Source organism: Schistocerca nitens, chromosome 4 (genome assembly GCF_023898315.1).
Source record: "Schistocerca nitens isolate TAMUIC-IGC-003100 chromosome 4, iqSchNite1.1, whole genome shotgun sequence".
Taxonomy (NCBI): Eukaryota; Metazoa; Arthropoda; class Insecta; order Orthoptera; family Acrididae; genus Schistocerca; species Schistocerca nitens.
This window is the reverse complement of record NC_064617.1, coordinates 754,788,963-754,803,279: the sequence shown is the minus strand read 5'-3', so window position 1 is coordinate 754,803,279 and position 14,317 is coordinate 754,788,963. Positions and strand designations below refer to the sequence as shown.

Sequence of the window (14,317 nt, the reverse complement as noted above, 5' to 3'; positions counted from 1 at the left end):
ATAAAGTTTCCCCTTCCTGGGACAATGAATTCACGGTGTTCTTATTTCAATTTCCAGGAGTGTATTTTTCCCACGTGGAATGTTTCCCCCCCCCCCCCCCCCCCCTCTCTCTCTCTCTCTCTCTCTCTCTCTCTCTCTCTGAGGGAAACATTCCACATAGGAAAAATATATCTAATAACAAAGATGATGTGACTTACCAAATGAAAGTGCTGGCAGGTCGACAGACACACAAACAAACACAAACATACACACAAAATTCAAGCTTTTTCGCAACAAACTGTTGCCTCATCAGGAAAGAGGGAAGGAGAGGGAAAGACGAAAGGATGTGGGTTTTAAGGGAGAGGGTAAGGAGTCATTCCAATCCCTGGAGCAGAAAGACTTACCTTAGGGGGGATTACAGCTATGACTAACTTAAACTGGAATGATCACATAGATAATACTGAGTGGGGAGGGGGGGGGGGACCGAAGACTGTGATTTATTGGCAAAACACCTAGAAAATGCAACAGGTCTACTCTTTACTGTGTTCAGTGTGGGATCTGCATCAGTTAAGACTGACAGAGGACATCGAAAAAGTCAAAAGGAGAGCAGCACATTTTGTATTATCACTAAATAGGGGAGAGTGCCATGGATATGATAGACAAGTTGGGGTGGCAGTTTTAAAATAAAGACATTTTTCATTATGGCAGGATCTTCTCATGATATTTCAAGAATCAACTTTTTCCTCAAAGTATGAAAATATTTTGTTGCTGCCCACCTACATAATGAGAAATGGTCATCATAATAAAATAAATCAGAGGTCACACAGAAAGATTTAAGTGTTTATTTTCCCAGCATGCTGTTCGAGAGTGGAACAGTAGAGTAATAACTTGAAGATGGTTCGATTAACCCTCTGCCAGGCACTTAATTGTGAATTGTGGAGCAGTCGTGTGGATGTAGATGTAATGAAGTAATGACAAATTCCTATACAAGGTTATTATAAATGACTGAAACAATCTCACAGATTTGCTGTAGCTGTGTTAGTTGGCACATTGTCACAGAGCTTTGCACACACATAGAAAAACTTAAATTTTTTTTTTGCTATATCAATTACAAGTGTGGCTGTGTGTCCCCTACTGATTCTACAGATATCAAGTCAATAATCAAATTCTTCCCATGTTAGGTGCAGCATGTCCCTATCCCTATCAATCTACTTAAAACCAGTTTGATGCAAGCTCACAGTTCTTGTAGGTTTGTTGGTAGAGAACACATAAACACTGACTCATTCACATAACCCCACACAAAAAAGTTGCATGTTGTTAGGTCGGGAGAGCATGGAGGCCTTGACATGAATTACTGGACATCAACCCCACCAAGACCAATCCATAAATTTCTCAGTTTCCTGTTTAAGAATTCATAAACATCATAATGGACTGAGGTAGAGCACCATCCTTTTGGTAGATGAAGTCCACACTGTCAGCCTCCAGTTATGGCATGAGCCAGTTTTCCAGAATGTCCAGATATGTGTGTCCTGTAATGCTCTTCGCAGAAAATAAAGGGACCATAAACTTTAAATTGTAAGATTCCACAAAACATTAAGATTCCACAAAACATTCATTTTTTAGTGAAAACCAAATGTGGTGTGTTCACTATGGCATTAACAAGAAATGTTGCTTCGTCACTGAAGATGAGTTTCTCATAAAATCCATCCTTTTCCATAAGCTTTTGCAACTGTGCTGAAAAGTCAAAGTATATGACTTTGTCATTGGTAGTCAGAGCCTGTAGTTGTTGCAAGTGGCAAGGCTTCAGACGTACCCCTAAGATCTTCCAAATGGCCATTTGCGGTGTGTTCAGCACTCTGCTTGATGTTTTCGTTGACTTTGTGGGCTATGTGCAAAACATGTGGTCAGCTGTTCCTTCACTCACTGCAAGCCAACTTGTTGATTTATGCTTGCAGAGGCATCCTGAATGGAGTTAACAGATAGTGGATCTTTCTTGAACTTCATTCTGAAGCGTCATTGCACTGTTGCGACAGACTGATGTGGAGGCATTTCAAGCACAACATGTTTCCTTGGCAACTGCCACCATCTTATCTAACTGCTCACTGCTGTGCTCTTGTGGCAGAAATCTGAAGTGTACAGTACAAAACTTCTTGAGTTTTTCTATCTAATTGTTGGGTTTTATGACAGTGTATCAATTAATGTAGCTATAGTGAATTTATAAAATTGCTTCAATCATTTATAATAAATTTGTGTTTTGCCATGTACACAGCCTTGGTATTTTGAATCCTCAGTCCAAAAGAGCCACTACTCTCTTGCAGGCATATATAAATGTTGGCAATAATTTTCCAGAAAGGGTGTAGCATAGAGCACTGTATACGAGTGGGTTACTTTGTTTATATCTTGTCATTTTACAAGAACTACTTTTGTCCCTCAATGGTCCAGTGTTCAGTTATTAGTCGATTGGTACTGGCTACCTGGAAAGAGAACATACGAATGGAGATATTTTGTTATACATGATGTTAAAGAGTATTTAGTTTGGCATCAGCAAGTGAGAATTCTTGATTAACTTGTTTAATTGGATGCTTTAATTAAAATCCCTTCTTGGAGAGTTATTTGCAGAGCCCTTGTGGATACTGCAAGTATAATTCTTTATTGGAAATATATTTGCAATCCAAAATCATCCATTGCCTTTGCTTTTCATGTCGTTTATGAAAATATTAATAAATACAGTATGTTGATCATTATTTCAGTTTATTTGCCAGTTAAAAAATGTCAAAACTGAAAATAAGTAAAACTTTCCCCAGAGGGGCTCAACCCCATGTCCCTTGGGTTACCGTTGTGTACTCTTTTTTCCCTGCGGCAGTCACTGCCTGGAAACTATTTGAACAAAAATGGCTCATGCCTCTCCTAACCCATGTCAAAAATTCTATATTTTTCTAAACAGTTGGTCATCTGGAGCTCCCACTTCTGTCACTTTTTTTCTGGTCAAGCCTGTCATACACCATAAATTTGGATGTAATCGGTAATGGCAAAAGGGCAGTCCCCTTATAAGATCTGAAGTCCCAGCACTGTCAATTATTTATACCAATATTTCTGTACATTTAGTACTTATAGAGTTGATCCTATAGAATAAAATAATATATTCACAAAATTTTTTGTCTTATATTTTACATGAATTGGGTCCTTGTCTTGATAGGGTACCATCATACTAATGGAGTTGTCAAGGAGAAACTTCTTCAGTTTGTTGTCAAATTTTATTTTTCTGGCTGACAGACATTTTATATCACTGGATATGTGATCAAAAATGTCATTGCAGCATTGTACACCCCATTTTGCGCTAAAGACAACCATAGTGTGGGGTAATGATTATCATTTTTCCTTCTGGTATTGTAATTGTGCACAGTATTGTTCCTTTTGAACTGAAGTAGATTATTTACAACAAACATGACAAGAGAATAAATAAACTGTGAAACAGTAGTCAGAATGCTCAACTTTTTAAACAGATGTCAGCTTATTAACTTGGTTGACAAGAAATTTTACAAATACAATAACAAGTGATTTTGTGCTCTCATTTTAAAATGGCAAATATCCTTTCCAGGGCATGCATCAATTATGTTCTTCTGGTAACAGTGGATCAAATGATAGTGTGGTTCTTCAAGTGGCTGTAGTAAATCTGAGATGTTTCGATACAGCTGTTAAAATTAATTTTTCCAAAAATAAGAGAGACACTATACAACATAATTCAGTAAATATTTTGACTATCATGATGATAAGTGTGCCCCACAGTAATTTAAAGTGCCCCTCATGAGGAGTTTATAAGTTTGTGTAGAATTATCTGTTATACATTTATATGGAAAGTTTACAATAATCTTATTTATTTCATTTTACAGAACCAAATTCATTCAAACATGTTTTTGGTGTCAATATATCAGCGAAACAGCTTGGGAAAGACTTTAAAGAACTTCGTCGACTGCTGGATGAATTTCCTTCCTGCTACAAGAACTCTAATTTAGTGGGACCAGATGTGACTAGACCTAAACTACTTCAGTTGCCATCTGCTAGTTTTATGCACAAGTTCTTGAAGGCTGCTAATGGTACTGTCCGTGCTGCTACATTTCACCAGTATGTTCAATCTCAAAAACTGAAAATCATATTTGATTTGGTAACTGTTATTTTGTTTCCACTTACAGAGTAAACAAAATCAATCCTTATTAACTTTCACATATCTCATTAGCTTAGGTCACATTGTTCAAGCACTTCAAGCAAATTGTTCCTGCAGTTACTTTGGTTGAATGTACTGTAAGACACAACAGAAATGTTTGTTTGCAAGGCTACTTATTGTTATTTATTCTTCCAAAATTTATAACTTACTGCCTAGATGAATTGAGAAGTAGAAAAGAATGTTCATGTATAGAAGATTCAGCCTAATTTAGCCACTGTGATTTGAGTTTCCTGCAGTTCTTAGTAACAGACCATGATGGATATTTTTTCTTTCCTTGTGCTTTGTAAAACCACAAAATCACATATATTTGTATGCTATGTCTTTATTAGAATTATTTGTAGGTAGGGTGACAGCTGGTTCTTGATGATAGCAATGTAATGGTGGATTATTAGATGTAATGAAATTGAGGAGGCAGAGTGTGACATACAAATCGAGGAGGAAGATAGGATTTAAACTGGAAAACAGTAACAGTATACCAACTTCTTGCCTTCATACTTTATCACACAGATACACTATCCATAGAGAACCATGATGGTACCTTGTGAGGCCAAAATACAGTTGCTCTCACTTTCCCTCCCACCAAAATTGTTTTTGCCTACATCATACACTTTTATCATTGCCAACCCACTGTTGCGACTGAAGTTTTGTCTGCATTCACTTAACAGCACCTACTGTCTTCCATATTATTACTTGTCTCTACACAATTTATTGTTATATTTTTCATTTGCAGTTTATAATTGCACCTTGTTTAGTGCACTCAGCTTCTTTGTGTGCTGACCTTTATTCTTGATATTATGTTCCATTCATATGAGATATTTATCATCTCAACAATCACATAAATCTTAATGGCATGGTCTCCTATCATTATAGCATGAATTTCGTCAATTACTTCTTCAGAATAACTCTTAATTAGGCACTCAAAGCATACCAAGTGCTTAGCACCCATACAACAATATTCAAATTAATTTGTCCATTAATAAATGGTCCTGAGTGCTGGTGAATAGTCCACACGTACCTAGGCCACAATTTACTTTTTTAAATAAAAGTGTTTTATTTTTGCATGATATATTCCTGTAACCATTTCAGTAGAATGTATCACACCAATTACTTATTATGGGTATCAACAAAAAACTGCATGTTGCGTCTGTATAAAACTTAATAATAGCATTTGCATTTTTCCCCATTTAGGCATATCACTGTGCATTATTTTCATTTTGATTTTTTTTCCATTTATGATCCTCTGAATAAACTATGCCATATTATATAACACTGCATCATTAACAAAGAGAACCAGTGGAAGAAATATAAATAAATGAAAGAAATCATTTTCTGTCAGGTGAGTTTTCAGTTTTGGGAACAGAAGAAAGTCACAAAACCTAAGGTCTGGAGCTAACTGAGCTGTGGAACCAAGACAATGTTTTTCTCACAAAAGAGCATAGTGTGATGAGGTACAGTGTTATGCTGAAGCAACCACTTATGCACAATGCTTCAGTTTCCAGTAGAGCACTTGCCCATGAAAGGCAAAGGTCCCGAGTTCGAGTCTCGGTCTGGCACGCAGTTTTAATCTGCCAGGAAGTTTCAATGCTTCAGTTTGTTTGAATGGCCATTTTTCAAAAACTAGAGTACATTCTGGTAAAAATGCTAGTTTACCATGTGACCTTGAAATGTGAATTCCTTGTAGCTAATTCTCCGGCCATAAAACCACTCAGTCAGCCAGCATTTGATTTTTGTGATAGCTAAATTTCTAAGCTGATGTCTGTCATGACTATTCCTGACCAAGATGTAAGTTTTTGAGTTTTACTAGGCAACTCATGATTTACTATCAGAAATGAAATATTCCAGAAAATGAGAGCTCTTTTCAATCTGTCCCATAAGGCTAAAACCCACTTTTTTCATGTTTTTCTATTAATTATGAGAAAGGTGTTTTGACATCATATTTGTGTAAACTTTCCTAGTCTAAAATCCAATTACAAAAATCAAATGAATGGTGGTATGGGAAACGGGAATAATACATATATTTCAGCACAAAGAGAGATACACATGTACACTGTACAAGGTACAAAGGCTGACTGCAACATTAACATGGCAGCTCGTCAGAGCAGTTAGAGTTCAAAGATCATGCTTTACATGGTCAATGTGACCTATCAATGCCACAATGTCTGCGGAGATGGTGTAACCCAAAAATGTCACAGAAGACTGGCATAATTGGAATTTATCTTTGTTGATCTTGACACCATTGGAGTTCAAGGTCTGGAGGACCTGGGATAAATTATCTTCATGGTCCTCAGTTGACTTGCTGAAAATGAAGATGTCATCCAGGTACGCAAAGCAGAACTCTAACTGTCTTAAGATTGAGTCAATGAAACATTGCCACGTTTGTGCCACATTCTTTAAACCGAATGGCATGAAGCTGTATTGGAACAAACCAAGTGGTGTGATGATAGCAGTCTTTAGAATGTCTTCTGACACTACGGGAATCTGCTGATAGACATGTTTACAGTGAACCACACTGAAGATTGTGGCACCCGATAACATATGGATGAAATCATTTTTGTTCGGCACTGGGTAGTTGTCCATGACGGTAAGAGCATTTAAACGTCTGTAATTACCACACATTCAAAAAGAACCATCGTGTTTGGTGACAAGGTGAATCGGTGAAGACCAATTGCTGTCCGATGGCTGTAGAATGCCTGCCTCCAGAAGTTCATTAATTTGCAGCTGTGCCACGTGCAACTTAATGGGTGAGGCGTCTAGCCTTGTGCCTAATAGGAGGATCGGCAGTGGTAATTATCTTGTGTGTCGTTCTGTCAGTGACAAAAGAGACTGAGAACTCCACACAAGGCTGAGTAACATCCTGACTTGAAGTTTCGGGACAAGTGGGACACGATGAGGCGTAGCCGTTAGCACGAGTGGGAAAAGGCAGCATGAAAGTCATATGCCTATTATGTGAGGGCAGCGTACGCTTGTTTGGAGAGGTCAGCTGCGCGCGCAGCATGGAGCGGATTGGGGCGTGCATTGACTGTCTGTTGTTAGCTTTGCCTTGAATAACCAGCGCGGGCAAAAGAGGCATTGGCGTCGCGCGGGGAATGGTGATGGCCGCCGAATCACGTGGTTGGTGCACGAGGGAGGGGGAATGTTAACCAACACTTGGAGCGGCTGTCTGCATGGTGAGCATGTACACTTCGCGTGTGCGGCTGTCATTAGAAGCACTGTTTGAATCACATGGCACTGCACGTACCGGGTGTGTGGCAGGTGCAGAGATCACTGAACACGAATTGTCACATGCAGTGAATGTTTTTGAACTAACCTGATGAGTGGCCATGCTGGTGTCTGCTGATGAAGTTCGATCAGGTGAAGGAATTGTGGATTGCAGTTGCGGCAGCGAGGTACGAGCCGCGGTGAGCTCGTCGAAAGTGTCAGCAATGTGTTGTTGCAACTCGTCGTTTTGCTGACGGAGTTGCGCTGCTGTGTCAGTCTCTGACAGTAGATTAGTGACGCTGGTCATAATTTTGTCTGCGAGAGTGGAGCACTCTTGAACCAAATCACATGTCGCGACGGAAACAGAATGATGAGCATAAATGCCTGAGCACAGTATCTGAGTGTCAGAAGGGTGGTGTAGCACTGAACCTTGGACTATGTTCAGGGAGAGTTTGTAATGGGACAAGAAATCCATACCAAGAATTGGTTCATCAACGTCGGCGATTGGTTCATCAATGTTGGCGATGTAAAAAGTCTACAGGAAATGTAGAGAAGGAGAAAGATGCACCATAACTTAAGCAGAGGGACAGTTTGTAATGTTGATTCATTGAGAATGTGTAGAAGCAATTTCGTCAGTAAAAATACATGAGGAGCCACTGATGTGGGTATGATAGATACGTCAATGCCTGTGTTGACTAGGAAAACAAGCCGCAACAAAATGTCGGTCACGTATAAATGACCACTCAGCTGAGAGGACGAGTGTCCGGAGTGCAATGTTTGGGGACACCTGTGAAGTTCCCTGCAGGACTCAATGTCTTTTAGATCCTGTGGTTGGCGTTTGGGTGCTGGCAAGGTAATCTGCACTTCTTGGCCTCATCCCCGAAAATCTTGTGGTACCAACAGTACGGATGAGCCGGATGTGGCGGTGGTGGTGGTGATGGTGACAACGTAGGTGGTTTGTCCTCATTGATCTGGTCCAGAATGTAAACTGGGACGTATGGTGCGTGTGTGATTCTGGAGCGCTCGGAAAGAGGAGAGAGCGAATGAGTACTGCCCGGTGGTGTAGATGGTGTGGAGGCAGAACGAGCCCTGCCTCTGCCCGCAGACGGCCGGTAAACAGACAGCGTAGTGCCAACCAGCGGTGAGAGGTGTGCTGGTTGTTTTCATCGCAGTAGTGCATACAGCTGATCTGCGATGCGAAGGCAAGAGCCGATAGAATCGAAGGAGTGCGGTAGCAGGTGTGTCTGCAGATCGGTAGGTAACTTGGCAGATCATACCACCCACAGGGTAATGTCTGGCATTGTGTGTTCACTCACAAGTAACCAAAGGCGGCACCAGAGTTGTGACGGAGTGCGGCCCCCAGTTGTTCCTCGTACTGGATCTTGATTATTAATTCCTGTGGCGAGTCGGTCCAATATGGTGTTCTTGGCAAACTCTCATTTTGGCAGCGGCGGTGGTGAAAGGAGGAGGTCACAAATTAAATCTGAGTGATCATGGAGGTGCATGACGAGACATAGAAATTTAGAGTTGTCGTCAGTCACCTGATGTAACTCGAAAAGGTGCTCCACAAGCATGAACCATGAAATGGGGTTGTCCTCGTATAAAGGAGGTAGCTTCCTTCGGCAGACAATCATGGGGCCGGGGACAAGGCTGGCTTCGGTGTATCTTGGTGGAAGGCCTGCTGTCCCGTGGTAGGATAGAGTGTCCTGTAACCCGGCACTACTGGCATGGGCGTATTACTAGCAAACACTTCCCAAACAACAGCTGGTTTTCAATGTCCCTGATGAGTCACGGAAGCGAGACGCAGCAGGCATGGTCGGTACCATGGGAACGAATGCGTAAGTGCCACCTGAGGTAGGCCCATAAATTGGACCGGAGGTTATAGGCACGGTACTTAACTTGTCCACCTCAGAAATGACGCGGAAGGCCGGCACGACAGGTGCAGATGGTACTGCGGAAGGAGCGAGTGCGGGGGGGGGGGGGGGGGGGGGGGTAGGTTTGGTACTTGGTGTGGCAACAGTGAGAGTTTTCTGTGCACATCAGAGATGCACTCCATGCCGTAGGACCATAAATCACTGGTGAAACCTGCTGGTGGTCACATTGTTGTGGTACAAGGTTCCTGGATCGCGAAGCACCGTCGGGTGTTCTCGAACCCACGTGGTCAAGAAACTGGGTGACAGATCTGGTGGTTGAGCCTATCGAACTTGATGTGTAAAAATGTCCGTTATTAAATTGTGAAGAAGGCAAAACTGGCATAGCTTGATAGCAGTCGACCGCATGTGCATTTTGCACGAAGGGCGGCGTTGCACAGAGCACTACTGTAACCGACAATGCGGCGCGTAGAAGATCAAAGCACATGTGCAATATTGGGTCCTTTTGAACACTACACAAGCAATTGATCGTTACAAGATTCTGGAAATCGTCCACTTCACCTTTCACATGGTGGCGTGCACAGTCCGGCGACATGAAAACTGAGTCCATTGTTTGAGGTAATGGTGTAACACTCAGCCATTCTAGAGCTGCAAAGTTTGAGGTTAACTTCATTGGAAATCATGAATCACTGTCCGTTTGCAGCAAAACAACCATTCGCAGGGGATTGGAGTGGCCTGGTATTAGTAGCTGAGCCTCCAAATCCTCTTATAGAATGTTGGGTGAGGAAGCCATGGCATCGAACGTAAAACCTATTGATTCCACATGACCGGCGTGGAAGTTGCAGAAAACATAGAAATTTCGGTGTCACCAATATGGGAAACAGGAATACAGATAAATGTATATGCAAGAAACTGTTCCCATAATGTCTATACATACATATATTTCAGCAGAAAGAAAGATACACGTGTACACTGTACAAGGTACAAAGACTGACTGCAACATTAACATGGCAGCTCGTCAGAGCAGTTAGAGTTCAAAGATCATGCTTTACGTGGCCGATGTGACCTATCGACGCCACATTGGTGTTAATCAAGATCAACTGTTTTCTGATCATTCTTACTGTTATGCTTATTTTGCTGGAGTTTCACGACAGTCTTTCTTTCTTTCTCTCTTTTTTTTCCCATGGCATGCCTGAATTAGAAACAAATCTTCATAGTTTGGAATAGTTATCACTAACTTCAGCTTGTTCTAGAAACACATGGCTCATAAAAATTTCAGTTGGGACACTGTACTTGTGATTATTTTGTGCTAATAGATTCTGAAGGAGGACATTTCCCTAAGCTCAGCAGTATTTTCAGTCTCATTTATGCACTTGCTGACCATTTAATGTTTTGACTATATAGTGAATGGTTACCTTTATTCCTTTTGTTATTTATTAGCAGTACATATCATCATGTTATGCAAGTGGATTGATAGTTGCATTGAAAGTTTCTAGAATGTTAACTTGTTACAATTAAACAATTTTTTCAGCCTTCAGTTGCAAGGTAATTTTATTGGTTTACCTAGGTTTCGATTCCAGTAATGGAATCTTCTTCAGAACAAAAATTAAATTATTTTGTGAGCCAAACTCTGGCCATGTCACAGATTAAAAATTAACATTAACGACGCATAATCATAAGATTATGTCAGTCAAAATTAACACCATTGAGGCGAACGTGGACGCTACGTCGGCGTAGCGTCCACGTTCGCCTCAATGGTGTTAATTTTGACTGACATAATCTTATGATTATGCGTCGTTAATGTTAATTTTTAATCTGTGACATGGCCAGAGTTTGGCTCACAAAATAATTTAATTTTTGTTCTGAAGAAGATTCCATTACTGGAATCGAAACCTAGGTAAACGAATAAAATTACCTTGCAACTGAAGGCTGAAAAAAATTGTTTAATTGTTGTACATTTCACAGTTGCTGACACGCTGCAATATGTTAAAGATTTGTTAACTTGTTACTACACAGCCAAGTACAAACCTATTACATTCATGGATAGCAACATTATGCTGTCATCTTGATTACTTTATATACAAATCATGCATCAAGCATGTGTTGGCATAGTTCCTCTAGTTTTATCTTACAATTACATGGTGTCTTAACCACCACCTCCTGCTCTTCCATACAGGGAAAGTCACGTGAATTCTGACAAGTAAAGTAGCCCAACTAGGATGGCTAAAACTGAACAAAAATAATTTTAATGTACAAAGATGCCTGTTCTACTGTCTCTCTAGGTATAGTAGTTGTCTGTTCATACATTCTTCTCTTATTCACATCGAAGTGAAAATGTTGAGTGTCGTTTAAGAGATTTAAACACAGCATAATGGAACAGCTTGTAGTGTAGAGGGACAAATAAAGGAAGTGCTCACATAATGAATGAACTTATACTTTGGGGTACATGTGTCTTTTAAGTATTGCATGTGTTAACATATTTTGTTTCAAACAAAAGTTATGGCTTTTGCCAAATAGTACATCACTTTGCATCACTTGTGAACATCCTAGTTATTATCATATATTGCAAAATATTGCTTCTTCAGCAACTTGTGCTTCAGTAGTCTGTAAACTTGTTAATCTTTAAGTATTGATTTCACACAAATTATTGATAAATGATTTCGGTGTGTTGTAGAAAAGACAAATTTGTGTATTTTAAAATCAGTTTTATGTGATTTTTAGCTGTTGGAACTGTAGTATTTTCCTTGTTGAAGATAGGAATCCAAACAGTAAACTGAGCTGTCAGGTCCAACAACTGAACTCTTTAATCATTCTCTACACACAAGCTGGGTGATTGTGTACAGTAGATAAGACACTGGACTTACATTTGAAAGGAGTATAAAGATTGATTCTCACTCAACTGAACATCACATAGCGGCAGGAAATGATATACATGACCTAGTGGATATTGTCAAAGTTCCTTGAGATTGGAGATTGTTGACAGATAATCAGTTGTACATAGAGAAGCAGGAATACATCAGAAGGTCATCACTTGGTGCAGGAATTAGCAGCTGACTCTAAACATAAACAAATGCAATGCATTGTGCAAAAATAGGGAGAGATTACTGTTAGATTTCACATTTGCCAAACTATAACTGGAAAAAGTCACATGTATTAAATATATGGAAGTATGTGCACCAAGCAATTTAAAGCGAAACAACCACATACAACTAACGATAGGAAAGGCACCTGTCAGAGTGAGATTAATTGAAAGTATCCTCAAGAAGTGTAGTCCACTTGGACCATACAGAACCCTCATTAGTCCAATAATAGAGTAATGTCCCTCTGTCTGGGACCATTATGAAGCAGAACTGGTAGAGAAGATCAGAACATTTAACAGAACAGGTCTGGTTAGTAAGATCAAAAGCATGAAAAAGAGGCTCATACAACTCTTGTGGCATATGCTGCAAGAGAGGCATTGTGTATGATTGTGGTTTACTGTTAAAATTACAAATTTGTGTGTTCCTGGAAGTGTCAACCAACTTATTGCGTCCTGCTACATATATCTGAGGAAAAAATGGTTAAATTAGACAGATTCGAACTCACATGGAGGCTTCCAACAGGTATTATCCTGACACACTATTGCTGATAGGAACAGAAAATGGGAGAAGTGACAGTGGTACATGAGATATCCCCTACTACAAACTACGAGTTGACCTACAGACACAGTTATGGCAACAGTGATTACCAAAGCATAACAGAAAACTAAAACAATTAGAAAGATATATACATTCAGTAAACTAGATAAAGAAGCGGTAGTGTCATATCTCAATGAGGAACTTGAAACTTTTAGCATAGAGAGGAGCATGTAGAGGAACTATGGATAGAGTTTAAAGTAATAGTTGAACATGCACTGAATAATTATGTACCCAGTAGAACAGTTCATAGTGAAAAGGAGAAACAGAGACTACTGCATAACAGGAGTAAACAAAGCATAGCGATATAGATAGAGAGATGTTAAATGAAACACTTTTGGCCATCAACAGAGCAATGTGTACAGCCCTGAATAACTTCTTTAGCAGACTATTGTCAAATGATCTTTCACAAAATGCAAATAAATTCTGGTTGCATGTAAAGGCTGTTGGTGGCACCAGAGTTGCTGTCCCATCATCTGTGAATGAGACAGGAACTAAAGCTGAATGTTGCAAAGCAAAAGCTGAAATACAACAATATCTGAAATTGAGTCTGCCTTGATGCAAAACACCTTGTTATTTGTTTGTTTATTATATTTCCCAAACTAGTTTCAGTAACCAAATATCACCATTGTCAGTGTTTTTTTTCTTTTCCTTTCTTTTTTTTTTTTCTTTTTTTAATCCAAAACATGCAGAAAAATAGCATAGTTATACAAACACAGTAACACATTATTACATTTTTACTGTTCATTTTTTGAAATATAGTTTTCTATGGATACTTTTACACTTCTTTATTTATTATATGTTATGGCACATTTCTAACAATTATTCTCGCTGTTTGTGGCATATTTCCTGTAATTTTTTTCTGCAACTGTGTGAGCACCTGTTAGTAAACAGATACTAAAAGGTGAACTTAGTATGACAGCAATATACACTTGGGGTTGCAGTTGCGAAACTAGTTTGGAAAAATAAATAAGCAAACAAATAACAAGGTGTTTTGCATCAAGGCGATCTCAATTTCTGATATTGTTGTTTTTCTATGCAAACATGGACCAAATGAAAGAGTTCGAAGATAAAGCTGAAATGCTTAACTTCATTCTCAAATGTTCCTTTACAAAGGAAAACAGGAGAATTGCCCCAGTTTAATCATCATACCACTGAAAAGATGAATGTAATAGATATTTGTGTCATTGGCATTGAGAAACAACTGAAATTGAAAAAAGCTCTAGGGCCCAATGGAATATATGTCAGATTCTATATTGTGTTTGTGGTTGAGTTAGCCCCTTTGTAACTATAATCTATCATAGATCCTTGGAACAGAAAACCGTTCCCTGTAGTTGGAAGAAAGTAAAGGTCACTCCCATTCACAAGAGGGG

At 39.5% G+C, this 14,317-nt stretch overlaps 1 protein-coding gene across 4 annotated transcripts in view; it reads left to right on the top strand.

Moving 5' to 3' along the window:
- LOC126253040 (heparanase-like) overlaps positions 1-14,317 on the top strand; it is a 317,446-nt gene that overhangs the window by 135,836 nt on the left and 167,293 nt on the right. For all 4 annotated transcript variants that reach the window (XM_049954109.1, XM_049954111.1, XM_049954112.1 and 1 more), the window contains one exon: positions 3,870-4,101. In XM_049954109.1, coding sequence (XP_049810066.1) covers positions 3,870-4,101 — 232 coding nt within the window. The remainder of the gene's footprint in view (positions 1-3,869; positions 4,102-14,317) is intronic.